Here is a 26340-nt window from a genome sequence, read left to right on the forward strand (position 1 = left end):
AACAAATTCATATCAATCTTTATTGTATTTAGAAATTCACGCATCAAATCTTTTTTGAATACTTTTCTTTACCATTTACAACAGGGTGAGAATGAGACAAGCAAAAACATGCCTTTTCCATCAGGCGCAATATAGGCACACTACAGAATGGACTGACATGGGGGAGGGGAAAAAGAGATACATAAAGTGCTTCTGTCAACGGTTCTCTTTAATTAGAAAAAAAGTAAAAACATGAGGGGGTTGGCAGGTAGGGGGGCAAATTCCATGGCTCAGAGGGGACGTGGTGGATTGTATTAGACAGTGGGGAAGAACAGTGGGACTGAGGTGGGGAAGGGGGAAATGGGGGAAATTCTTTCAAAAATAAAAGCGTTCCAACAAAACCAGACCTCAACCCAGGATGAGGCTGGACATGCCCCCTGGGGGGTTTCTTCGGCCGGAGGGGGCGGCTGCGTTGGCGGCAGCTCCCGAGGGGGCAGAGGGCTGTGGTGCCTCCTCCTTCTCTTCAGGTTCCTCGGGGCAGTCTCCTTTACCACACAACACAGAGGAGACGACACTATCAGGGTCATCACTACCTGGCCCACTGATCAGAGATCTGATATGACTCAGGTTGCGTTCACACTGGCAACCGAACTGATCTTTGGCCCAATTATTGGCAAGAGAGTGGATCTGATTGCCCAAAAGGACAATTCTGGTAATAAAAAAATAAAAAAGAAGAAGAAAATCAGTATTGGGCTGCCTGTGTAAACACAGCCTATGATCTAGCCATGCTAGAATGGAGAGAGGCACAGCACTTAAACACTTATATCTTCAACAAAAATATAAAATGCTGCATGAAACAATTGTAAAGAATATACTGAGTTAAATTTCATATGACCCAAAATCAGTCAATTGAAATCTATTATTTAGGCCCTAATCTATGGATCTCACAACTGGGAATACAGATATGCATCTGTTGGTCACAGATACCTTCAAAAGAAATGGGCCTTGGGATCATACCATCTAAGCATTACAATTGTGTTCGTTGTCCTTAGCTTATCTGCCTATAACATAACCTCGCCGCCACAAATGGGGCACACTGTTCACAACATTGACAGTTAGCAAACCACTTGCCCACCATACACATGCTCAGCGGTTGGACATACTGCCACATTCCCTAAAACATTGGAGGTGGCTTATGGTAGAGAAATTACAATTAAATTATCTGGCTACAGCTCTAGTGGAGATTCCTGCAGTCAGCATGCCAATTGCAAGCTGCCTCAACTTGAGACATCTGTGGCATAGTGACAAAACTGGCCTTTTACTGTCCCCAGCACAAGGTGCACCTATGTAATGAGCAGGCTGTTTAAATCAGCTTCTTGATATGTCACACCAGTCAGGTGGATGGGTTCTCGTCAAAGGAGAAATGCTCACAATAAGGGATTGTTAACAAATTTGTTCACAATGAGAGAAGTAAGATGTTTCTTCATATGGAACACTTCTGGGATTTTATATTTCAGGTCATGAATCAAACACTTGACATGTTGCATTTATATTTATGTTCAGTGTAAATATCATCCAAACCTTGAATTGATAGGATATCTGATAACAGTAGCACTTTGGTTGAAGCAAGGACAACCTGATGGGTCCTGCTACCACTTTCCAAATGACAGCTCAACAAATAACAAGGGATAGATTCAGAAAATGTGTTGCTTTCAGTAAAATATGCATAAATGTACGAGCATAACTCAAATCAAAGCAGATGCAATAAATTGAACTCAACAGTCCTCCATGAGGCAAATGTCATCTGTAATGAAATCACACTGCTAGAGGCTGTCAATTGCCCATTAGTGATGTAGAATCTCAAAGTCAAATTTCCTGAGGGCCATTACAGTATGGAGTCGGTAGGGGCTTACAGCAGCACGTAGGCAAAGTGTGTTAAACCAGTGTTTCTAAGCCTATTTTATCAAGGAACATAAAGCTGTGTTTCTTCCTTCAGAACACTGCTTGGATTACATTTTACACCTGAGAATTGTACAGCATCAGTGTCAGTCAAACACTTGGAGGGACCAGACAAGATCCTCCCAGGGTCCGCTGCCAGTCCAGTACCATTTCAAGCCCCCGTATACAGTGCTTAGACAAGACCATAACAGCGGAACAGATGTAGTATCTATTTTTTTAATGCACCAAGATGTGTGAAGCCTTAACCCTGCATTATCCAAGAACACACTCTCACTAATGTTAGCAGCACCTGGAAGTTAATAAATAGCCTTGCTCGTCATAGGAACAGCATTCTAACATTACAGAACAGATGACTGACCACAGACATTATGAAAGGGCACAACTGGATCAAAGAGAATCTGATTGAGTTGACTACAAGGTGTCCCCTGAAACTAAATTATTTTAGTAGCAGTCAAAGGTTTGAACACACCTACTCATTCAAGGGTTCCTTTATTTTCACTATAGTAAAGTAAATAGTAATGGTAAAGACAAACTATTAAAATGGCATATGAAATCATGTAGTTAAAAAGTATATTTTTCAGGAACCTGTCTTTCAAAAATAATTGGTAAAAATCCAAATAACTTCACAGATCTTAAGTGTAAAGGGTTACAACAATTTTCCATGCTTGTTCAATTAACCATTAACAATTCAGGAACATGCACCTGTGGAACGTCTGTTAAAACACTAACAGCTTACAGACGGTAGAAAATTAAGGTCACAGTTATGAAAGCTTAGGACACTAGAGGCCTTTCTACGGATTCTGGAAAAACACCAAAAGAAAGATGGCCAGGGTCACTGCTCATCTGCGTGATAGTGCCGTAGGCATGCTGCAAGGAGGCATGTGGCCTGCAGATGTGGCCAGGGCAATAAATTGCAATGTTCGTACTGTGACGCCTAAGACAGCGCGACAGGGAGACAGGACGGACAGCTGAACGTCCTCGCAGTGGCAGACCATGTGTAACAACACCTGCACAGGATCAGTAAATCCGAACATCACACCTGCGGGACAGGTACAGGATGGCAACAACAACTGCCCGAGTTACACCAGGAACGCACAATCCCTCCATCAGTGCTCAGACTGTCCGCAATAGGCTGTACTGAGGGCTTGTAGGGCCTGTTGTAAGACAGGTCCTCACCAGACATCACCGGCAACAATGTCACCTATGGGCACAAACCCACCGTCGCTGGACCAGACAGGACTGGCAAAAAGTGCTCTTCATTGACGAGCTGCGGTTTTGTCTCACCAGGGGTGATGGGCGGATTTGCGTTTATCGTCGAAGGACTGAGCACCCCACTGAGCATTACAGGCCTGTACTCTGGAGTGGGATCGATTTGGAGGTGGAGAGTCCGTCATAGTCTGGGACGGTGTGTCATATTATCATCGGACTGAGCTTGTCGTCATTGCAGGCAATCTCAACGCTGTGCATTACAGGGAAGACATCGTCCTCCCTCATGTGGTACCTTTCCTGCAGGCTCATCCTGACATAACCCTCCAGCATGACAAGGCCACCAGCCATGCTGCTCATTCTGTGCGTTATTTCCTGCAAGACCGGAATGTTAGTGTCCTGCCATGGCCAGCGAAGAGCCCGGATCTCAATCCCATTGAGCACGTCTGGGATCTATTGGATCGGAGGGTGAGGGCTAGGGCCATTCCCCCCAGAAATGTCCAGGAACTTGCAGGTGCCTTGGTGGAAGAGTGGGGTAACATCTCACAGCAAGAACTGGCAAATCTGATGCAGTCCATGAGGAGATGCACTGCAGTACTTTATGCAGCTGGTGGCCACACCAGATACTGACAGTTACTTTTGACGCCCCCTTTATTTCAGGGACACATTATTGAATTTAGGTTAGTCACATGTCTGTGGAACTTGTTCAGTTTGTGTCTCAGTTGTTGAATCTTATGTTCATACAAATATTTACATGTTAAGTTTGCTGAAAATAAAACACGGTGACAGTGAGGACAATTCTTTTTTTGCTGAGTTTTAGAAGTAGCAAAGTAGCAACCCTTCGCCTTGATGACAGCTTTGCACACTTGACATTCTCTCAACCAGCTTCACCCGGTATGCTTTTCCCAACAGTCTTGAAGGAGTTCCCACATCTGCTCAGCACTTGTAGGCTGCTTTTCCTTCACTCCGCAGTCCAACTCATCCCAAACCATCTCAATTGGGTTGAGGTCAAGTGATTGTGGAGGCCAGGTCATCTGATGCAACACTCCATCACTCTCCTTCTTGGTCAAATAGCCCTTACACAGCCTGGAGGTGTGTTGGGTTATTGTCCTGTTGAAAAACAAATGATAGTCCCACTAAGCACAAACTAGATGGGATGGCGTATTGCTGCAGAATTCTGTGGTAGCCATGCTGATTAAGTGTGCCTTGAATTTTAAATAAATCAGACAGTGTCAGCAGCAAAGCGCCTCCACGCTTCACACTGTGAACCACACATGCGGAGATACTCTGTTCACCTACTCTGCATCTCACAAAGGCACAGTGGTTGGAACCAAAAATCTCAAATCTAGACTCATCAGACCAAAGGACAGACTTCCACTGGTCCAATGTCCATTGCTCCTGATTCTTGGCCCAAGCAAGTCTCTTATTGGTGTCATTTAGTAGTGGTTTCTATGCAGCGATTCGACCATGAAGGCCTTATTCACGCAGTCTCCTCTGAACAGTTTATGTTGAGATGTGTCTGTTACTCGAACTCTGAAGCATATATTCCGACTGCAATTTCTGAGGCTGGTAACTCTTATGAACTTATCCTCTGCAGCAGAGGTAACTCTGGGCCTTCCTTTCCTGTGGCGGTTCTCATGAGACAGTTTCATCATAGCACTTCATTGTTTTTGCGACTGCACTTGAATAAACTTTAAAAGCTCTTAATTTTCCAGATTAACACATGAAGGTCAGTCAAAGTAATGGACTGTAATTTCTCTTTATTTATTTGAGCTGTTCTTGTCATAATATGGACTTGGTATTTTACCAAATAGGGCCATCTTCTGTATACCACCCCTACCTTGTCACAACACAACTGATTGGCTCCAACACATAAAGGAAAGAAATTCCACAAAATAACTTTTAGAAAGATACACCTGTTAATTGAAATGCATTCCAGGTGACTACCTCATGAAGCTGGTTGAGAGAATGCCAAGAGTGTGCAAAGCTGTCAAGGCAAAGAGTGGCTACTTTGAAGAATCTCAAATATTAAATATATTTTGATTTGTTTAACACATTTTTGGTTACTCATGATTCCATATGTGTTATTTCACAGTTTTGATGTGTTCCCTATTATTCTACAATGTAGAAAATAGTACAAATAAAGAAAAACCCTTGAATGAGTAGGTGTCCAAACGTTTGACTGGTACTGTACATAAATACCATATATTAAAATACTGCCTTTCGAAATGGAACCAGAGATACTTACCATTGCTTGCCTGCTGGCACTCCTCAACCTGTCAGATGGAGAATAACAGTCAGCATTTTACTTTATTTTGGCTGAGTCATTTTACTACATCATCAGCATTTAAGTCAGTTCAAAAACACAGGACTGAGAATCACTGAAAACCATCCATGACAGCAGACTTGTAGAAACCAAGTCAAGTGTCTTATCAGTGGAAAACACACACATTACACCTATGAATAAAACTATGGCCGACATGACAGTGACCCCTCACCCTTACCCCTAAAGGAACGTTGATGGAGGTGATGACCTCGTCTGTCTCATTGTTTTTGGGGAAGAGGAGCGGCTGCTGGCACCGTCTAAGGGGGGCGGATGGTTCTCCGCACAGAGTACCCTTGGCCGTCCCGCCTACGGAGAGAAACACCTAGTTAATAAGTGATAACTCAGACTTCACAAATGAGTCAGAGCAGATGACCTCACTACTAGAGTTCTGTAAAGCAGACCTCCTCCGGGAGAACTACCTCCTGTAGGTTTTCCAGCACACCTGATTCTACTAATTAGCTGCTGACCAGGACCTTGATGAACTGACTCGGGTGAGTAACACAACAGGGTTGGAGTAATAGCCTGCATACACAGTAGCTCTCTGAGAGAAGGGTTTAGGTCAGTAATAGTGACTAGTGTTAGGCCTAATGATAGTTAATGGAGTGTCAATGCTAGAAGTGCTAATAAAAATATGACAGTTTCTATACGGTTTGTTTCCACTTTATATTTCATTAATCAAAAGGAACTATTTGCTAGGAACTATTTGCCAAGATGACATGAGAAAATGCGGAAAACCACTAATGCAAACACTAATGCAAACAAATCCGATGGCCTACCTATCAGTCTCAGACAGATACCAACAGACCAAGCAGCAAAGCAGCCAGTGGATGTAGGCTAATCCAGACTAATGCTGAGCCAAAACTCATAGGCTAACCCACATACCCCACTCAGCGAAAGGGCATTTTGGCCAACATTTAAACTAGGCTACAGTCCCATACAAACTCCCACTGAGCAACAACTGTAGAGCAGAAACAATGGGAAGTCAACAGATTAGTCTACCTGACATCTATGACTAGAAGGAACAAAGCCAGACAAAGGGATGATTCTTGGTCAATATATCACTGCTTGTTAATGAAGTGAGAGGAGAAAGCATTGTGAAGTAATGGCACAGTGACTCAACAAGGTTTCCTTTATTATGGCTCTGCATCTGTTTATCAGGCCCTGCTGAATGACTGCTTTACAGCTTTCACATTAGCCTTGGTAATGGGACATAAACCGTGGACATGGCCAATAAGTGATGCTTAATTGACTATAGTGCCATTACATTTAAATTAAACATTCAGATAGTACTGCAAGATCAAGATGTAGGTCTATATCAATGTTAAGCTGAAAACAACTGGATTTTTGGCCATTATGTAGGAGGTATTTCTCAACCAAATTTCCAGATTGTGATGTCATTAGGTAAACAGCAGCCTAAGTAAACATCCTGAAGCCTATTAACACAGAAAACAGTACGAGCCATTCGTGAATATCCAGACCTAAACACAGGCAAATAATCCAGGTGTATTCATGGGAATATATCAATGCAATTCTAATTAAATACAGGCAGCCTAGACCAAGTACTCAACTTCCAGACTTGATGGCACCGAAGCCAAACTAATTAAATAATCCAGGTGTATCCGGTGAATTGTGCATACCATTACACCGTTTGCTTGTCTGAACTGAATTTGAACTAGAGGTCGACTAATTAGGGCCGATTAATTAGGGACGATTTCAAGTTTTCATAACAATCGGTCGACCGATTACATTGCATTGCACTCCACGAGGACACTGTCTGATCACCTGTTACGTGAGTGCAGACAGGAGCCAAGGTAAGTTGCTAGTTAACATTAAACTTATCTTATAAAAGCAATCAAATCTTCACATAATCACTAGTTAACTACACATGGTTGATGATATTACTAGGTTAACTAGCTTGTCCTGCGTTGCACGTAATCAATGCAGTGCCTGTTAATTTATCATTGAATCACAGCCTACTTCGTCAAATAGTGGATGATTTAACAAAATTGCATTTGCGAAAAAAGGACAAATGTACCTAACCATAAACATCAATGCCTTTCTTAAAGTCAATACACAGAATTATATATTTTTAAACATGCATATTTAGTTCAAAGAAATTCATGTTAGCAGGCAATATTTACTAGGGAAATTGTGTCACTTCTCTTGCATTCATAGCACGCGTGGTCAGGGTACAGTATATGCAACAGTTTGGGTCGCCTGGCTCGTTGCGAACTAATTTGCCAGAGTTTTACATAATTATGACATAACATTGAAGGTTGTGCAATGTAACAGCAATATTTAGACTTAGGGTTGCCACCCGTTCGATAAAACACGGAACGGTTCTGTATTTCACTTAAAGAATAAACGTTTGTTTCAAAATGATCGTTTCCGGATTTGACCATATTAATGACCTAAGGCTCATATTTCTGTGTGTTATTATATTATAATTACGTCTACTATTTGATAGAGCAGTCTGACTGAGCGGTGGTAGGCAGCAGCAGGCTCGTAAGCATTCATTCAAACTTTACTGCGTTTGCCAGCAGCTCTTAGTAATGCTTGAGGCACAGCACTGTTTATGACTTCAAGCCTATCAACTCCTGAGATTAGGCTGGCAATACTGAAGTGCCAATTAGAACATCCAATTGTCAAAGGTATATGAAATACAAATGGCATAGAGAGAAATAGTCGACGCGAAATAATTCCCATAATAACTTCAACCTAAAACTTCTTCACTGGGAATATTGAAGAACTGGGAATATTGAACCACCAGCTTTCATATGTTCTGAGCCAGGAACTTAAACGTGAGCTTTTTTACATGACACATATTGCACTTTACCTTTCTTCTCCAACACTTTTTTTGCATTATTTAAACAAAATTGAACCGGTTTCATTATTTATTTGAGAGTAAATACATTTAATGTACTATATTATGTTAAAATAAAAGGGTTCATTGTTCATTCAGTATATATATATATATAAAAATCATCCGAATAATGTTATCGTCTTTTTTTGGTCCTCCAATAATCAGTATTGGCGTTGAAAAATCATAATCGGTTGACCTCTAATTTTAACCTAGCTTTAGACAATGTGGACAGAGTGTTAACACTGCATGCAGCTGTCGGCTCTGGCAGTGAGAGGTTACAGTTAACACACACATGCACACCACATTCTCCACACTTCATGCGTGGGCACGGATACGCCACTACACCAGTAAATGGATTACTACATAAAGGGGTGACTACAAAAAGAAAACCAGCCACGCCACGGACACCGACGTCTCGCTTTCAAACTAAAGACCTTCTTTGCCCGCATTGAGGATAATACGGTGCGCCACTGTCGCGGCCTGCTAACAAGGACTGCGGACCCTCCCCCTCTCCGTGGCTGACGTGAGTAACGTGTTACCCTTCGCAAGGCTGCTGGCCCAGATGGCATCCCTAGCCGCATCCTCAGAGCATTACCCAAGAAGACAAAGATAACTGAACTAAATGACTACTGCCACGTAGCACTCACTTCTGTCATCATGAAGTGCTTTGAGAGACTCTTCAAGGTTCATATCACCTCCGACTTACCTGCCACCCTAGACCCACTTCAGTTCGCATACCGCCCCAACAGGTCCACAGACGATGCAATCTCCATCACACTGCCCTATCCCATCTGGACTAGAGGTCAACCGATTAATCGGAATGGCCAATTTCAAGCATTCATAACAATCGGAAATCTGTATTTTTGGGCGCCTCTGGATAAGAGGAATACTTACTGCCAAGATTAAGTTTACTACCAGCCTCATTTACTGCTGATATGGCAGACTTGCTTAAACAAATGTGGTTTTCTACTGACAATTGAGATGTACAAACATGGCATTGAGATGTACAAACTATGGCATTGAGATGTACAAACTATGGCATTGAGATGTACAAACTATGGCATTGAGATGTACAAACTATGGCATTGAGATGTACAAACTATGGCATTGAGATGTACAAACTATGGCATTGAGATGTACAAACTATGGCATTGAGATGTACAAACTGGCATTGAGGCAAACTTGAGATGTACAAACTATGGCATTGAGATGTACAAACTATGGCATAAAGGGACAACAAGCGGATAAAAAGTGATCCGTAATTTCGATTAAGACATTAATGAGCAAGCGACAACAGACGTAGTCAATATAACTATTTGTTCAGCACTTTTGAAATGTACAGCGACAGAATTCCGAACATGGGCCGTTCTTAGTGTACTCCCTGTGAGGCACCTTGAACGCCGTTTGAGTCTTTGCGTGTCAAAAAAGACAAGTCATATAACACTATTTGACGCGTTAAATAAGCTTTTAATGTGACCCGTCAAATAACACAAGTCTATTTTAGAATGTTGTGTGTGCTGAATTTGCACGTCCAAGCCAAGCACCACAACTATGATGTTTTTACAATACTGTGTTGGTGAAAATAGACCAAATTATTAGGGTGAGGCACATGGGCTACTAACAGCTTACGACACAACATACACTTAGTATTACTTTCTTAGCTACAGTATACACTTCTCCCTGACATATTACATCATTTATGCAGCAGCATACAATACATTTTTGGACTCACCTTGTTAGGGTGGCACAGCAGTCTTTTGGACAAAATTTGTCAAAGTCGGGCATTCTCTGGATTTATGGTGGGAACTGGGGAGGGGGGGGGCACTGCCACTCCATTGAATAGCAGGCTAACATTAGTGGTTTCTTTGCAACGCTTGCAGTTTGCCACTTATTCCTTAAAAATGACTCATTGTTGAATTTAACATTGTGCAATCTTTATGTACAATGGCCGATGAGCACCAATACAATTTATCTATAATTTCTCTTCATTATTTCTCTTCGTATGACGAGGATTAAAAAGGATTTGCCAGTAGATTGTCGACAACTAATTACTGCTTGCTAAGACTTGGAAAGTAAGATGTTGACATGATCAGTCCAATCAAAGCTACTGTAGATGTAATGTGATTTGATGTAATGGGCACTTCTAACATAACTCTATGGCTAAATTTGAGCTCTAACCTTGGAATTGGGGATGACGTACTGTCCAATGAGTGACAGAAAACTGAGCCAATCAAGTGCAACGCTCTGTATTTTCCGGTGGCTAGCCCCACCACCACCACTGAAAGCACTGAGCTAAGCTGAAACAGCTGCATTTTAGAGCTGCCTTAAGAAAGACATTTTATTTTTTATTTTTTAAAGAGACCATGGTTACAGTCCAAGACACCCTTCCCCTCAGCCATCAAATTAAGTGGACACTTCTGATGACGTATCATGACCACCCTTGCCGGGTAATGAGTCACTCGTTCATCTCTCCGTACCTGTTTTTATTAATCACCCAACTTCTTGCAAATTATTTAAATAATAGTCCTGTACAAGGTATTTCCATAGCTGGTAAAGAAATTATTACAAGCCAGCTGGCTGATGATACTACTTTTTCTGACAGACGCTAACTAAATTCCCATATCGATCAATGTGATACAATCCTTTTCCAAAGCATCTGGTCTATACCTTAACATTAATAAATGTGAACTCATGGCTGTCAAAGATTGTGTGACACCTTCATATTATGGTATTGCAGTAAAAGAAGAACTTACATATTTAGGCAGAACCATTACAAAGGATCAGAAGTCTAGAGGCTTACTAAACTTTAACCCTCTTATTAAAAAACCCCAGAAGAAGCTAAATCAATGGCTACAGAGGGACTTATCTTTAAAAGGTAGAGTCCTAATAACCCAGGCTGAAGGTATCTCTAGACTAACATATGACACTATCTTTATATCTTGACAGTAAAATAAGCAAGGAGATAGACCAGATGCTTTTCAACTTTCTGTGGAGAAACCGTACCCATTACATTAGGAAAACTGTTGTAATTAACACTTGTGAAAATGGTGGACTGAATGTTCTGGACTTTACTACTTTAAATAATACTTTTAAGATCAATTGGATAAAACAATTCCTAAGAAGACCCACTTCTATCTGGAATTTTATTCCTCATGTCTTCTCTACTTTTGGTGGCCTTAACTTCATGTTGTTTTGCAATTATAATATTGACAACAAAAAAAAGTTAAACTTTCTGCTTTTCAACAGCAGGTTCTTGTCACGGTCCTTAATTTATAAACACAATTGTTCTCCAAACAGATATTATATATGGAATAATCGGGATATATTGTATAAAAATACTTCTTTGTTTTTAGAATATTGGTTCCGAAGTAATATCCTATTGGTGAGCCAACTGGCAAATGCAGAGGGTATTTTACTCAGTTATAAGAAATTCTTATCACTTTACACGGTCCCTGTAACACCTAAAGATTATGCAATTGTTTTAGATGCCATTCCCTCAGGTGTTTCTCTGTTATTCAGGAACGTGTCAAGACCTGACCCTCAGAGCCTACCTTCTATTGACCCTGTTGACTCATCAGTAGGAAAAACCTGACCCTCAGAGCCTACCTTCTATTGACCCTGTTGACTCATCAGTAGGAAAGATTTCTCTTTTGGTCCATTCAACAACAGAGCAATATAAACCTTGTTTCAGCAGGACCCATCTTGTCTGAGGAGTTAGTTCTCCATTACACTTATTCTACAGCAACATCCTGGCATTTAGCCAGAACAGAAAGTACTCTACTAATCTACCCAGTACTCTGCATTCCTCTCTGCGGAGACTGAAAAGCAGGGTCATGTTCACTAGGCATGAAATGGAAAGAAGCAGTCTGAAATGGGGAGGAACTGAATAACATCTTGAAGCATTTTGCAACAGTGTGCCCTAATGGACATGACCCTGGGTGCTCACCTTGTCTGAGTCTTCTGGCTTGAAACAGCTTGAGAAGCAGCAGTCCAATGGCAAGAGAGCCTACTACCACACATACAGCAGCCACATTCATGTAACTGTTCTTTGGAATCTCCTGTTGATTCGCAGCATTTTCAGTGCTGGTGTCGTACTGTAACACTAACGCACAAAATCAGAATCATTATAAATGAAAATCACATTGCATTCAGGTATGCAATCAACTAGGTCATGTTTGTAGGGTAAGTCAATTTATATTGGATACTAATAGAGGTTAATGTGAGAAAAGCAAGAATTCTTGATGGATCCTCTGCACAGTGGAAATCATGATGCAAAAATGAGAATACTAAATGGTCAGTGTTAGGGTGTGAGGAAGGCACTTTGAATTCAAAACTATGTGTAAAGCCCTTCGTTTTTCCTGACTGGGAAATACTCAGGGCCCTACCTATAAACGTTGGACTCCAAAAGCTTTGAGCTCACCTGTGACATTCAGCATGAAGTTACAATTTGTGTTTCCACTGTTAGTGTTCACCACACACCTATACAGACCCTCGTCTTCAGGCTGGGTTTCTTTGACCAACAGGGACACAACTTTGTCTTTCTCATTGGCAGGTGGTATGGGAAGCTGATATTTTGGGCTCAGTGGCATCCTGGGATTGGATGATTGTTGATTGGATAGGTTGTATATGAACACAGGTCCACCTCTGTGAAGACCATTCTGGTCCAGCCTCCACCAAATGACCTTCTCTATGTTTACATTACCAGGAGATATCCCATTGAAGTTCACAGAGCACTCTAGGACTGCATCCTTCCCAGAGTCCACCTGGATGACCTGCTTCAACTCTGGGCCCTGACTTAGACCTGTTTAAGCAATAGATAGAAAACCAAATTACACAGGACTGTAAGTACAGAAAAAGTTAGATCTGACAAGTGTAGTTTGGATAAAACAAAACTCCTAGACCACTCGATGTGAGCATTTTGGAAGTTATGGTGTTGGTAGAAGTATTACAAATTGTGCCTGCAAGAATGCCTTACTTTTGCATGTCTCAGTCCCAGTGATGAGAAACATGAGTGGACAAGCTGAAGACCAATGCCATGTTAAGGCCTTTCTCCTTCGTAGAAAAACAAACAGGGGGTTCTGAGAAACAGTGGTCTCTTCACAGGAAAAGGTTCACACCTGACAACAATCAGTGGTTGAGACAAATTAATCTGAGAGCCAACGTGGATAGCCTGAATAATATGCATTGACTAATACAAGCATTGACTCAACATGCCATTTGTGCTTACTAAGCGAGCAAGGTCAATGTACAAAAAAATAAAGTCTCACACTATATACACTCCCAACAATTTAAAGAGTAAACCTAACCCACCAACATTTTGGCAAAATTATAATTTGTCATAATACTTGTCGACTAACAGTGAAAATCTTACTTACGGGCACTAATCAACAATGCCGAAAACGACAGAGATCAAGATAAGATTGGGAATAGAGTTTAAGAAATAAATCACTGCATTGCCGAAACAATTGTTCTTAGGTTTACCCATTCAATTGTTGGGAGCATATAGTGTGATTTTACTGTTTTTCTAGACTGTTCAGTTACGACCAAAAATGACAACAGCAATAAACAAATACTTACAATTTGATTCCAGTCTCCCTATAGTCCAGTCCAAGTGGCAAATCTCACAAGCTAAGAAAATCCTTTCACTTTGTGGTTCAGCCTCGTTTGACTGTTCCCAGCAGGGGAAGGAGGGGGTAAGTCATTCCCACGCCCAATGTGTTCCAGACGGTATCAGCTCCACCGTGTGGACATTATTAAAAGTGCTTTGGAAGTGTCTTAACATGTAAAAATGGGATTTATCTGTAAAAAACAGGCTGACCAAATCGTTACTCATATCTTTCACTTATGGCTTCAAATAGTTGGCTTACAGTAAATTATCAGTGTGGTATAACATGCATAACTAAAAACATTTGAGAGCCACATAAAATACATCTTTCCTCCAATAAAAATAAAAAACCAGGAGCAAAATGAACAAATTCATATCAATCTTTATTGTATTTAGAAATTCACGCATCAAATCTTTTTTGAATACTTTTCTTTACCATTTACAACAGGGTGAGAATGAGACAAGCAAAAACATGCCTTTTCCATCAGGCGCAATATAGGCACACTACAGAATGGACTGACATGGGGGAGGGGAAAAAGAGATACATAAAGTGCTTCTGTCAACGGTTCTCTTTAATTAGAAAAAAAGTAAAAACATGAGGGGGTTGGCAGGTAGGGGGCAAATTCCATGGCTCAGAGGGGACGTGGTGGATTGTATTAGACAGTGGGGAAGAACAGTGGGACTGAGGTGGGGAAGGGGGAAATGGGGGCAATTATTTCAAAAATAAAAACGTTCCAACAAAACCAGACCTCAACCCAGGATGAGGCTGGACATGCCCCCTGGGGGGTTTCTTCGGCCGGAGGGGGCGGCTGCGTTGGCGGCAGCTCCCGAGGGGGCAGAGGGCTGTGGTGCCTCCTCCTTCTGCTCCTTCTCTTCAGGTTCCTCGGGGCAGTCTCCTTTACCACACAACACAGAGGAGACGACACTATCAGGGTCATCACTACCTGGCCCACTGATCAGAGATCTGATATGACTCAGGTTGCGTTCACACAGGCAACCGAACTGATCTTTGGCCCAATTATTGGCAAGAGAGCGATTCTGATTGCTCAAGAAGGACAATTGTGGTAATAAAAAAAATGAATAAAATCAGTATTGGGCTGCCTGTGTAAACACAGCCTATGATCTAGCCATGCTAGAATGGAGGCACAGCACTTATTCACTACAAAAACTTATATCTTGAACAAAAATATAAAATGCTGCATGAAATAATTGTAAAGAATATACTGAGTTAAATTTCATGACCAAAAATCAGTCAATTGAAATCTATTATTTAGGCCCTAATCTATGGATCTCACAACTGGGAATACAGATATGCATCTGTTGGTCACAGATACCTTCAAAAGAAATGGGCCTTGGGATCTTACCATCGAAGCATTACAATTACCATCAGTAAAATACAATTGTGTTCGTTGTCCTTAGCTTATCTGCCTATAACAACCTCGACGCCACAAAGGAGCACATTGTTCACAACCTTGACATTTAGCAAACCACTTGCCCACAAGACACCATACACATGCTCAGAGGTTGGACATACTGCCACATTCCCTAAAACATTGGTGGCTTATGGTAGAGAAATTACCATTAAATGATCTGGCTACAGCTCTAGTGGAAATTCCTGCAGTCACCATGCCAATTGCAAGCTGCCTCAACTTGAGACATCTGAGGCATGATGACAAAACTGGCCTTTTACTGTCCCCAGCACAAGGTGCACCTGTGTAATGAGCATGCTGTTTAAATCAGCTTCTTGATATGCTACACCTGTCAGGTGGATGGGTTCTCATCAAATGAGAAATGCTCACAATAAGGGATTGTTAACAAATTTGTTCACAATGAGAGAAGTAAGATATTTCTTCATATGGAACACTTCTGGGATTTTATATTTCAGGTCATGAATCAAACACTTGACATGTTGCATTTATATTTATGTTCAGTGTAAATATCATCCAAACCTTGAATTGACAGGATATCTGATAACAGTAGCACTTTGGTTGCAAGGACAACCTGATGGGTCCTGCTACCACTTTCCAAATGACAGCTCAACAAATAACAAGGGATAGATTCAGAAAATGTGTTGCTTTCAGTAAAATATGCATAAATGTACGAGCATAACTCAAATCAAAGCAGATGCAATAAATTGAACTCAACAGTCCTCCATGAGGCAAATGTCATCTGTAATGAAATCACACTGCTAGAGGCAGTCAATTGCCCATTAGTGATGTCCAGAATCTCAAAGTCAAATTTCCTGACAAGCCATTACAGTATGGAGTCCTTAACCCTCCATTATCCAATAACACATTAGGCAAAGTGTTTAAACCAGTGTTTCTAAGCCTATTTTATCAAGGAACATAAAGCTGTGTTTCTTCCTTCAGAACACTGACTTGACCATTACATTTTACACCTGAGAATTGTACAGCATCAGTGTCAGTCCGAAACACTTGGAGGGACCAGACAAATAAAAAGCCTTAATAAGGGTCCTCTGCCAGTCCAGTACCATTTCAAACCCGTATACAGTGCTTAGACAAGACCATAAAGTCAGGAACAGGATGACAAATATCTATTTTTTAAATGCACCAAGATGTGTAAGCCTTAACCCTGCATTATCCAAGAACACACTCTCACTAATGTTAGCAGCACCTGGAAGTTAATAAATAGCCTTGCTGTCATAGGAACAGCATTATATCATTACAGAACAGATGACTGACCACAGGCATTATGAAAGGGACAACTGGATCAAAGAGAATCTGATTGAGTTGACTACAAGGTGTTCCCTGAAACTAAATTATTTTAGTAGCAGTCAAAGGTTTGAAACACCTACTCATTCAAGGGGGTTCCTTTATTTTCACTATAGTAAATAGTAATGGTAAAGACAAACTATTAAATGGCATATGAAATCATGTAGTTAAAAAGTATATTTTTCAGGAACCTGTCTTTCAAAAATAATTGGTAAAAATCCAAATAACTTCACAGATCTTAAGTGTAAAGGGTTACAACAATTTCCCATGCTTGTTCAATTAACCATTAACAATTCAGGAACATGCACCTGTGGAACGTCTGTTAAAACACTAACAGCTTACAGACGGTAGAAAATTAAGGTCACAGTTATGAAAGCTTAGGACACTAAAGAGGCCTTTCTACGGATTCTGGAAAAACACCAAAAGAAAGATGGCCAGGGTCACTGCTCATCTGCGTGATAGTGCCGTAGGCATGCTGCAAGGAGGCATGTGGCCTGCAGATGTGGCCAGGGCAATAAATTACAATGTTCGTACTGTGACGCCTAAGACAGCGCGACAGGGAGACAGGACGGACAGCTGAACGTCCTCGCAGTGGCAGACCACGTGTAACAACACCTGCACAGGATCAGTAAATCTGAACATCACACCTGCGGGACAGGTACAGGATGGCAACAACAACTGCCCGAGTTACACCAGGAACGCACAATCCCTCCATCAGTGCTCAGACTGTCCGCAATAGGCTGAGAGAGGCTGCTGAGGGCTTGTAAGGCCTGTTGTAAGGCAGGTCCTCACCAGACATCACCGGCAACAATGTCACCTATGGGCACAAACCCACCATCGCTGGACCAGACAGGACTGGCAAAAAGTGCTCTTCATTGACGAGCTGCGGTTTTGTCTCACCAGGGGTGATGGTCGGATTTGCGTTTATCGTCGAAGGACTGAGCACTACACTGAGCATTAGAGGCCTGTACTCTGGAGTGGGATGGATTTGGAGGTGGAGAGTCCGTCATAGTCTGGGACGGTGTGTCACATTATCATCGGACTGAGCTTGTCGTCATTGCAGGCAATCTCAACGCTGTGCATTACAGGGAAGACATCGTCCTCCCTCATGTGGTACCTTTCCTGCAGGCTCATCCTGACATAACCCTCCAGCATGACAAGGCCATCAGCCATGCTGCTCATTCTGTGCGTTATTTCCTGCAAGACCGGAATGTTAGTGTCCTGCCATGGCCAGCGAAGAGCCCGGATCTCAATCCCATTGAGCACGTCTGGGATCTATTGGATCGGAGGGTGAGGGCTAGGGCCATTCCCCCCAGAAATGTCCAGGAACTTGCAGGTGCCTTGGTGGAAGAGTGGGGTAACATCTCACAGCAAGAACTGGCAAATCTGATGCAGTCCATGAGGAGATGCACTGCAGTACTTTATGCAGCTGGTGGCCACACCAGATACTGACAGTTACTTTTGACGCCCCTTTATTTCAGGGACACATTATTGAATTTAGGTTAGTCACATGTCTGTGGAACTTGTTCAGTTTGTGTCTCAGTTGTTGAATCTTATGTTCATACAAATATTTACATGTTAAGTTTGCTGAAAATAAAACGCGGTGACAGTGAGAGGACAATTCTTTTTTTGCTGAATTTTAGAAGTAGCAAAGTAGCAACCCTTCACCTTGATGACAGCTTTGCACACTTGACATTCTCTCAACCAGCTTCACCCGGTATGCTTTTCCCAACAGTCTTGAAGGAGTTCCCACATCTGCTCAGCACTTGTAGGCTGCTTTTCCTTCACTCCGCAGTCCAACTCATCCCAAACCATCTCAATTTGGTTGAGGTCAAGTGATTGTGGAGGCCAGGTCATCTGATGCAACACTCCATCACTCTCCTTCTTGGTCAAATAGCCCTTACACAGCCTGGAGGTGTGTTGGGTTATTGTCCTGTTGAAAAACAAATGATAGTCCCACTAAGCACAAACTAGATGGGATGGCGTATTGCTGCAGAATTCTGTGGTAGCCATGCTGATTAAGTGTGCCTTGAATTTTAAATAAATCAGACAGTGTCAGCAGCAAAGCGCCTCCACGCTTCACACTGTGAACCACACATGCGGAGATACTCTGTTCACCTACTCTGCATCTCACAAAGGCACAGTGGTTGGAACCAAAAATCTCAAATCTAGACTCATCAGACCAAAGGACAGACTTCCACTGGTCCAATGTCCATTGCTCCTGATTCTTGGCCCAAGCAAGTCTCTTATTGGTGTCATTTAGTAGTGGTTTCTATGCAGTGATTCGACCATGAAGGCCTTATTCACGCAGTCTCCTCTGAACAGTTTATGTTGAGATGTGTCTGTTACTCGAACTCTGAAGCATTTATTCCGGCTGCAATTTCTGAGGCTGGTAACTCTTATGAACTTATCCTCTGCAGCAGAGGTAACTCTGGGTCTTCCTTTCCTGTGGCGGTTCTCATGAGACAGTTTCATCATAGCACTTCATTGTTTTTGCGACTGCACTTGAATAAACTTTAAAAGCTCTTAATTTTCCAGATTAACACATGAAGGTCAGTCAAAGTAATGGACTGTAATTTCTCTTTATTTATTTGAGCTGTTCTTGTCATAATATGGACTTGGTATTTTACCAAATAGGGCCATCTTCTGTGTACCACCCCTACCTTGTCACAACACAACTGATTGGCTCCAACACATAAAGGAAAGAAATTCCACAAAATAACTTTTAGAAAGATACACCTGTTAATTGAAATGTATTCCAGGTGACTACCTCATGAAGCTGGTTGAGAGAATGCCAAGAGTGTGCAAAGCTGTCAAGGCAAAGAGTGGCTACTTTGAAGAATCTCAAATATTAAATATATTTTGATTTGTTTAACACATTTTTGGTTACTACATGATTCCATATGTGTTATTTCACAGTTTTGATGTGTTCCCTATTATTCTACAATGTAGAAAATAGTACAAATAAAGAAAAACCCTTGAATGAGTAGGTGTCCAAACGTTTGACTGGTACTGTACATAAATACCATATATTAAAATACTGCCATTCGAAATGGAACCAGAGATACTTACCATTGCTTGCCTGCTGGCACTCCTCAACCTGTCAGATGGAGAATAACAGTCAGCATTTTACTTTATTTTGGCTGAGTCATTTTACTACATCATCAGCATTTAAGTCAGTTCAAAAATACAGGACTGAGAATCACTGAAAACCATCCATGACAGCAGACTTGTAGAAACCAAGTCAAGTGTCTTACCAGTGGAAAACACACACATTACACCTATGAATAAAACTATGGCCGACATGACAGTGACCCCTCACCCTTACCCCTAAAGGAACGTTGATGGAGGTGATGACCTCGTCTGTCTCATTGTTTTTGGGGAAGAGGAGCGGCTGCTGGCACCGTCTAAGGGGGGCGGATGGTTCTCCGCACAGAGTACCCTTGGCCGTCCCGCCTACGGAGAGAAACACCCAGTTAATAAGTGATGACTCAGACTTCACAAATGAGTCAGAGCAGATGACCTCACTACTAGAGTTCTGTAAAGCAGACCTCCTCCGGGAGAACTACCTCCTGTAGGTTTTCCAGCACACCTGATTCTACTAATTAGCTGCTGACCAGGACCTTGATGAACTGACTCGGGTGAGTAACACAACAGGGTTGGAGTAATAGCCTGCATACACGGTAGCTCTCTTAGAGAAGGGTTTAGGTCAGTGATAGTGACTAGTGTTAGGCCTAATGATAGTTAATGGAGTGTCAATGCTAGAAGTGCTAATAAAAACATGACAGTTTCTTTACGGTTTGTTTCCACTTTATATTTCATTGATCAAAACAAACGTATTCACTGGCCGGATTTTACAATTTGGTTGAATGGGTCTAAATGGATTAAAGACTGGTGTGGAAGGCTGGTAACAGTTTGCTTTACCCTCTTGATTTGTGGTGCATTCCTGTTTTAGTGGAACTGAGTGACTAACATGTAGTATGGCAATGTTTTTACTGAGCATAATACTGCTAGGAACTATTTGCCAAGATGACATGAGAAAATGCAGAAAACCACTAATGCAAACAAATCCGATGTCCTACCTATCAGTCTCAGACAGATACCAACAGACCAAGCAGCAAAGCAGCCAGTGGATGTAGGCTAATCCAGACGAATGCTGAGCCAAAACTCATAGGCTAACCCACATACCCCACTCAGCAAAAGGGCATTTTGGCCAACATTTAAACTAGGCTACAGTCTCATACAAACTCCCACTGAGCAACAACTGTAGAGCAGAAACAATGGGAAGTCAACAGATTAGTCTACCTGACATCTATGACTAGAAGGAACAAAGCCAGACAGAGGGATGATTCTTGGTCAATATATCACTGCTTGTTAATGAAGTGAGAGGAGAAAGCATTGTGAAGTAATGGCACAGTGACTCAACAAGGTTTCCTTTATTATGGCTCTGCATCTGTTTATCAGGCCCTGCTGAATGACTGCTTTACTGCTTTTATATTCGCCTTGGTAATGGGACATAAACCGTGGACATGGCCAATAAGTGATGCTTAATTGACTATAGTGCCATTACATTTAAATTAAATATTGAGATTGATATAGACCTCCATCAAGCTGTACAATGTTAAGCTGAAACTGGATTGTTGGCCATTATGTAGGAGGTACTTCATGACCAAATCTTCACCTGGATTATTTTTTATGGAGTGTAATTCCAATATGTGCGTCACAGTTCCCATTTCTGAGGCTAAAAGATAAACAGGCAGAGATAAGTCACACTGGTCCAGTGGCTTGTTATGAAGCTCAGTACTTTTATTTAACTAGGCAAGTCAGTTAAGAACAAATTCTTATTTACAATGATGGCCTACGGTACTGCTCTGACTGCAGAATGGCTTGTGTGGGCCCTTGAATAAAACCCACTAAGGATCATCTCAAGGCCATGGTGAGTTTAACCGGGCATCACCAGAAAAGGCTATGGCAAAAGCAATGTAAGCAGAGGCCAACGGCTGAATTTAAATACCACAATGCTACATCGCGGCATATATTCTACTACACCAAGTGGGTGGAACTTCAACCAAATATGTCATTATGGTTGTGTAAAGTAAGTATGATCATACATGTTGAGGACTAGTTCACCATTTTACAACTTGACAATAGATGGTTCCTCCCTCTGAAAGTAGTCTATGAGCCAGGAGAAACTAATTCATGGTTCAGTTCTTTAGACAGACACAAGCAATGGAAGTGATGGGGGCATGCGAGCACGTTTCTATAATTCTATTTTTTTTAAAGGCCAAATCACCTTTAGGTAACAAACAAAATATGGAGTTGATTTGAATTTAATTCAGGTGATTGACATTTTGCAGTGGCTGAGGTTAGCTGAAGTTTGTAGTGGCTGTTTAAAGAAAACTGAACAACAGATTAATGTTTTTGTCTTGGCCCAGACAACATTCAGGGTGAGGAACCATCTAACAAAGTTGTAAAATAGTGAACTACTCCTTTAAGTATATATTCATGCATGGTCATGCATTCTAACCTCAAGGTTAGTGACCTCCCGTGACTATCCTTGAAGTTGAAGACCAAAGAAACAACGATACATTTTTGGCTATCTTCTACATTCACGGAGCCCAGAGAAATCTCTTTGGCTACATTTCCAGATTGTGATTTCATTAGGCAAACAGCAGCCTAAGACGACATCCTATAGCCTACTAACAGAGAAAACAATGCATGCAATCCAAGAATATCCCGACCTAAACACACCAGAAAATCCATGTATATTCATGGAAATATATCGACTAATGCAATCTTAATTAAATATAGGCTAGCCTAGACCAAGTAATCAAATTCCAGACGAGACGGCACTGAAGCAAACAAAACCAAATAATCCAGGTGTATCCATTGAAATGTGCATACCATGACACCGGTCGTTTGTCTGAACTGAACTTGAACCTAGCCTGAGACAATGTGGAATAGCAGGAAGGCAGAGTGTGAACACTGCATGCAGCTGTTGGCTCCGAAGGTCAGAGGTTACAGTTAACACACACATGCACACCACATTCTCCACCCTTCATACGTGGGCACAGATACACCACTACAACAGTAAATAGATTTCTACATAGAGGAGATGCGATTGTTAAAACATGTGAGATCAGTTCCTACCACACCCTTCTTTTACATGTGTAGGTGTACACTACTAGAGCCAGGGAGGGTCAGCCAGATCCAGCCTGACAGTGAGGTAGCTCCCCCATCAAGGCCCTGCTGTACTACAAGTCAGTCTATGTAGGTCAGGTGGAAAAACAGTACACTATGCACATTATCCAACGTGATTGACTGGAGTCTGGACACTGATTGAATGAATGCCCACATAGTTTTATCCCAAAGGGTCTTTGTCAGCATGATTCCCATTTTGGGCCCATTGTTCAAGCACTCAATGTGTGTGGGTATTCTTTTGCCATGCCACATTTTTGTACCCTGCCCCAGTGGATGTTTGTTGGATGTGTGTGTACACTGGTTCTGAACCAATGTGAGTAGCTAGGAAGTACCGGGTGGGTTGCTCCTCCGATGGGCGTGGGGATCGTCGGGCTCTAGGAAAATGTTGGAGCCCATTTTGTTCTTGCGTACAGGGGGGGTTTCGTCTGTGCCGAACGATATGTTGGAGGCCCCGCCCGGCGGCCGCAGCACCCTGCAGGACAACAAAGGGAGGGTCAGGACTGTCATCTGACTGACTGCCACACACACTATTGAACTGACACCCCCTCTCCCAGGACATGCTAAATACACAAAGACCACGTCACACACCAGTGATCAGCGGCAGCACTGCTGAAATCATTACACGACAAATACAAACATATTGCTCTGAAGCCACACAGACACCTCATTGCTCCAGTCCCCTCTTTCTCTCCATTCACAGTAAGGTCCACTCCCCTAAGCCTCAGCTGTCAGACCGAGGGATACTCACAATCTCTCCTGACTACAGCTGACTCCACGCGCCTGCAATCTGCCAGGCTAGACAGTCGCTGATTTGAGCTCGGCAGAAATTCCGCAGCAGTTACACATGGGATGGCTATCATTCCATAGCCGTTCCAACATTTGATTGGAGAAATCTAAGCTAGATCATGGCTGGACATGGCCTGCCCTTAAGCACATGGAACAATGTCAAGGTAAAAGAAAACATCAGATAGACTTAATATGTGATCTGAATAGCAAAAGGGCAAGAGAGGATAACCACAGCCCACAAAGCCCACTTCCAAACCGACATTCTTTCCTCCTAGCAAACAGAAGGGTCACAAGAATGAGAAGGAAAGCCTTTTCCCCCCTTGACTAAGGACAGTCGGGTGGAGGAATTGATGCGTTTGCAGAGCCATTCCCCGACCCCTCCTCCCCTCTATTCAGCTCCAGACTGCTGAATGCACCAGCTGACACCAGGCAGCTGTCCAAAGGCAGACGGGATACAAAATTCAACTTTCCTCCCACCATGGGGTAAAAAAAAACAAGACAGTGGCGAGATGAAAGAACTGGATTTGGTTATTGCTGGTGCTGTATGTATGCCACGATTAGTTCATGTAATGTCCAAAGCAGACTTGCTAACCCTGTGTGATAGCTAAGATGAGCTCATGCTTTCCACTAGGCTGAAAAGAGAAAAGGCTATTTGAGACCCCACCCAACAATGAAACGGCAAATATTTCCTGTGAGAGGCACTGTGGTTAGAAAAGTGGGACAACTCGACAAGTTGTTCAACAGTAACGTTAGATTGATTATAAAGATAGCGAGCCTGATGCTGTCCCATATATTGAAAGCCTTTGATGACCTTATCTGCTATTACCAAAGGCTGCCAAAGTTGGATTGCTGTCGGGAAAGCAAGCATTTCTAGACTGGTCAGCAGTAGGGCCGACCAAGATGGCTAAAGCAAAGATGAACCGAGCAAAGATTTGCAGGCTTAGCTAAGCCCCCACCCAAGTAAAACCCGCATTAGCCACCAATTAGTCGACAACGTAGCTAGCTGGAATACAAATACCGGAAAGAATGGTTATGATTTCACCGTTGGTCTACTTGTAGCAAAACTATCCAGCCCAAAACGGCGTTACAGCTCACGTTTTGGGTTAACAACGAAATAGCCTATTGTCCGGCCTGCCCGAAACGCAACACGGGTTGAAAAAACGGACTATTTTTCCTCCCCATGACATCCAGCCGCCGCAAAGTCAGGAGGTCCCATACTACAGCATGAATACACGCGGTGCATCAGTTTTTCTGGCAGTGAAACAAAGTTGATTGCGTGCAGACCCTTGGCCTCAAATAAGTGCTCAAAACGTAGACAATACATATTTTTAAAGGAGTTAATGAACTCCTAATAAATTGTTTGAGTCAGCCGTATTCTTAGAAACATCCATAAAAGGAGCTAAACTTGGCATGTAGGCAAATCTAGCTACCTAACTAACAAGTACCCAGTTTGGGGGCACCAGAGGCCTACAGACTATAGGGTTTGGAGCTTGCAAACGAAGAGCAAGTGCTTGTTTCTGCAAATAAAAGTGTTACGCGACAGCTGAGCTTGCTGCTAGCCAGAATGTGAGCTAGCAATCCATACCAGTCACTAGCTAGCGAAGTAGACAAGTTAACAAAACAAGTTGCAGTCCAGACAGACAACTACTATAGATAGCTATGTGATTAGCGAAGTTGTCCTCAAATTGTCCATTCTGTTTAAATGTGTCCTGATGCCGTGTCCTTTACACTAAACAGCTCATTTTCAAAGCTAAATCCCAACTTCCAGTAACGCCACGGGCCTCTGGTGTGGTAGATGGAACCGCTAGCAGTAGTAACCAGGTCGCTGATGCCGCTACTAGCCCAAATGCCCTCTTCACACCATCATATCAGCTAATTACAAAGACAAATTGTGCCATTAATACAATTTAGCTAAATCAGGAAAAATCCCCCGCCCAACAACTGGACGGTTAGCTTCCAATACTGGCTGGTAAGTGGATCCCATTTTCTTTTGTTTGTCCATGAAGATGTTTCGGATTTCATTTTTACCTGGAACTGCTTTTCGCACCGGGATCCATCCCTTGAAATGTTTTTGTCGTCGTCATGTCGACTGTCTAATTCACTACTTTCGTATTTCGATATGTAACACGGTAAACTACAAAAATGTGATTTTCTAAATCCTCCGCAGGATACACAGAAACTGAAATACTGACTCCACCCGACTGAGCGCCCGAGAGACCAGAAGGAAGAGCGCAGCGACAAGTTATCCCAGCCCATAAGTCCCAGCCCACCTCAGTTCCACTCGCTCTGGTTGGACGGACCCTTACCGACCCTCTTTCTGGTTGGTGGCACATACCACCAGTCGACGTCAATCGTTTTTCTTTGAAAGGCAACATTCTCCCCCCTGTGCGAAGCAATTGTCTCAAAAAGTCACCTTAAATCATATTAAGTGCTATTTTACTACCCTTTTCATTCCCATTCTGTATCTTCTATTAGTACTTGATTTAGATAAAAATGCTGTCAGTATCTTTACAGTATCAATATGTTATCCAATGATGATGAGTATGGACACAATGTTACTCAAGTTACTGTACTTGTTTGGCTTGTCTTCATACAATAGTAACACTGTCCTAACATCCTCTTTCCCCATTTTGAGTGACTCTTTACACTGACAGTGCCAACATTGCTACGTTGTATTTTATAC

General features: G+C 42.2%; 1 protein-coding gene across 5 annotated transcripts; it reads right to left on the reverse strand.

Moving 5' to 3' along the window:
- On the reverse strand, positions 1 to 25894 carry LOC124022063 (jupiter microtubule associated homolog 1-like). 5 transcript variants are annotated; one of them, XM_046337125.1, is made up of 7 exons: positions 13911 to 14002; positions 13309 to 13450; positions 12754 to 13134; positions 12280 to 12435; positions 5649 to 5776; positions 5393 to 5420; positions 1 to 521 (listed from the first exon to the last, which is right to left on the reverse strand). In XM_046337125.1, the coding sequence occupies exons 2-7, from the start codon at positions 13340 to 13342 to the stop codon at positions 388 to 390; spliced, it is 861 nt and encodes a 286-aa protein (XP_046193081.1). In that variant the 5' UTR covers positions 13343 to 13450; positions 13911 to 14002; the 3' UTR covers positions 1 to 387. The 5 variants fall into 5 exon arrangements, with proteins under 5 accessions (XP_046193081.1, XP_046193079.1, XP_046193080.1 ...); XM_046337123.1 differs by having other exon boundaries at positions 1 to 524; XM_046337124.1 differs by having other exon boundaries at positions 1 to 524; positions 13309 to 13385; positions 13911 to 13976.
- Positions 25895 to 26340: the final 446 nt, after the last annotated feature.

Source organism: Oncorhynchus gorbuscha, unplaced genomic scaffold, assembly GCF_021184085.1.
Source record: "Oncorhynchus gorbuscha isolate QuinsamMale2020 ecotype Even-year unplaced genomic scaffold, OgorEven_v1.0 Un_scaffold_1284, whole genome shotgun sequence".
In the NCBI taxonomy this organism is placed as follows: domain Eukaryota; kingdom Metazoa; phylum Chordata; class Actinopteri; order Salmoniformes; family Salmonidae; genus Oncorhynchus; species Oncorhynchus gorbuscha.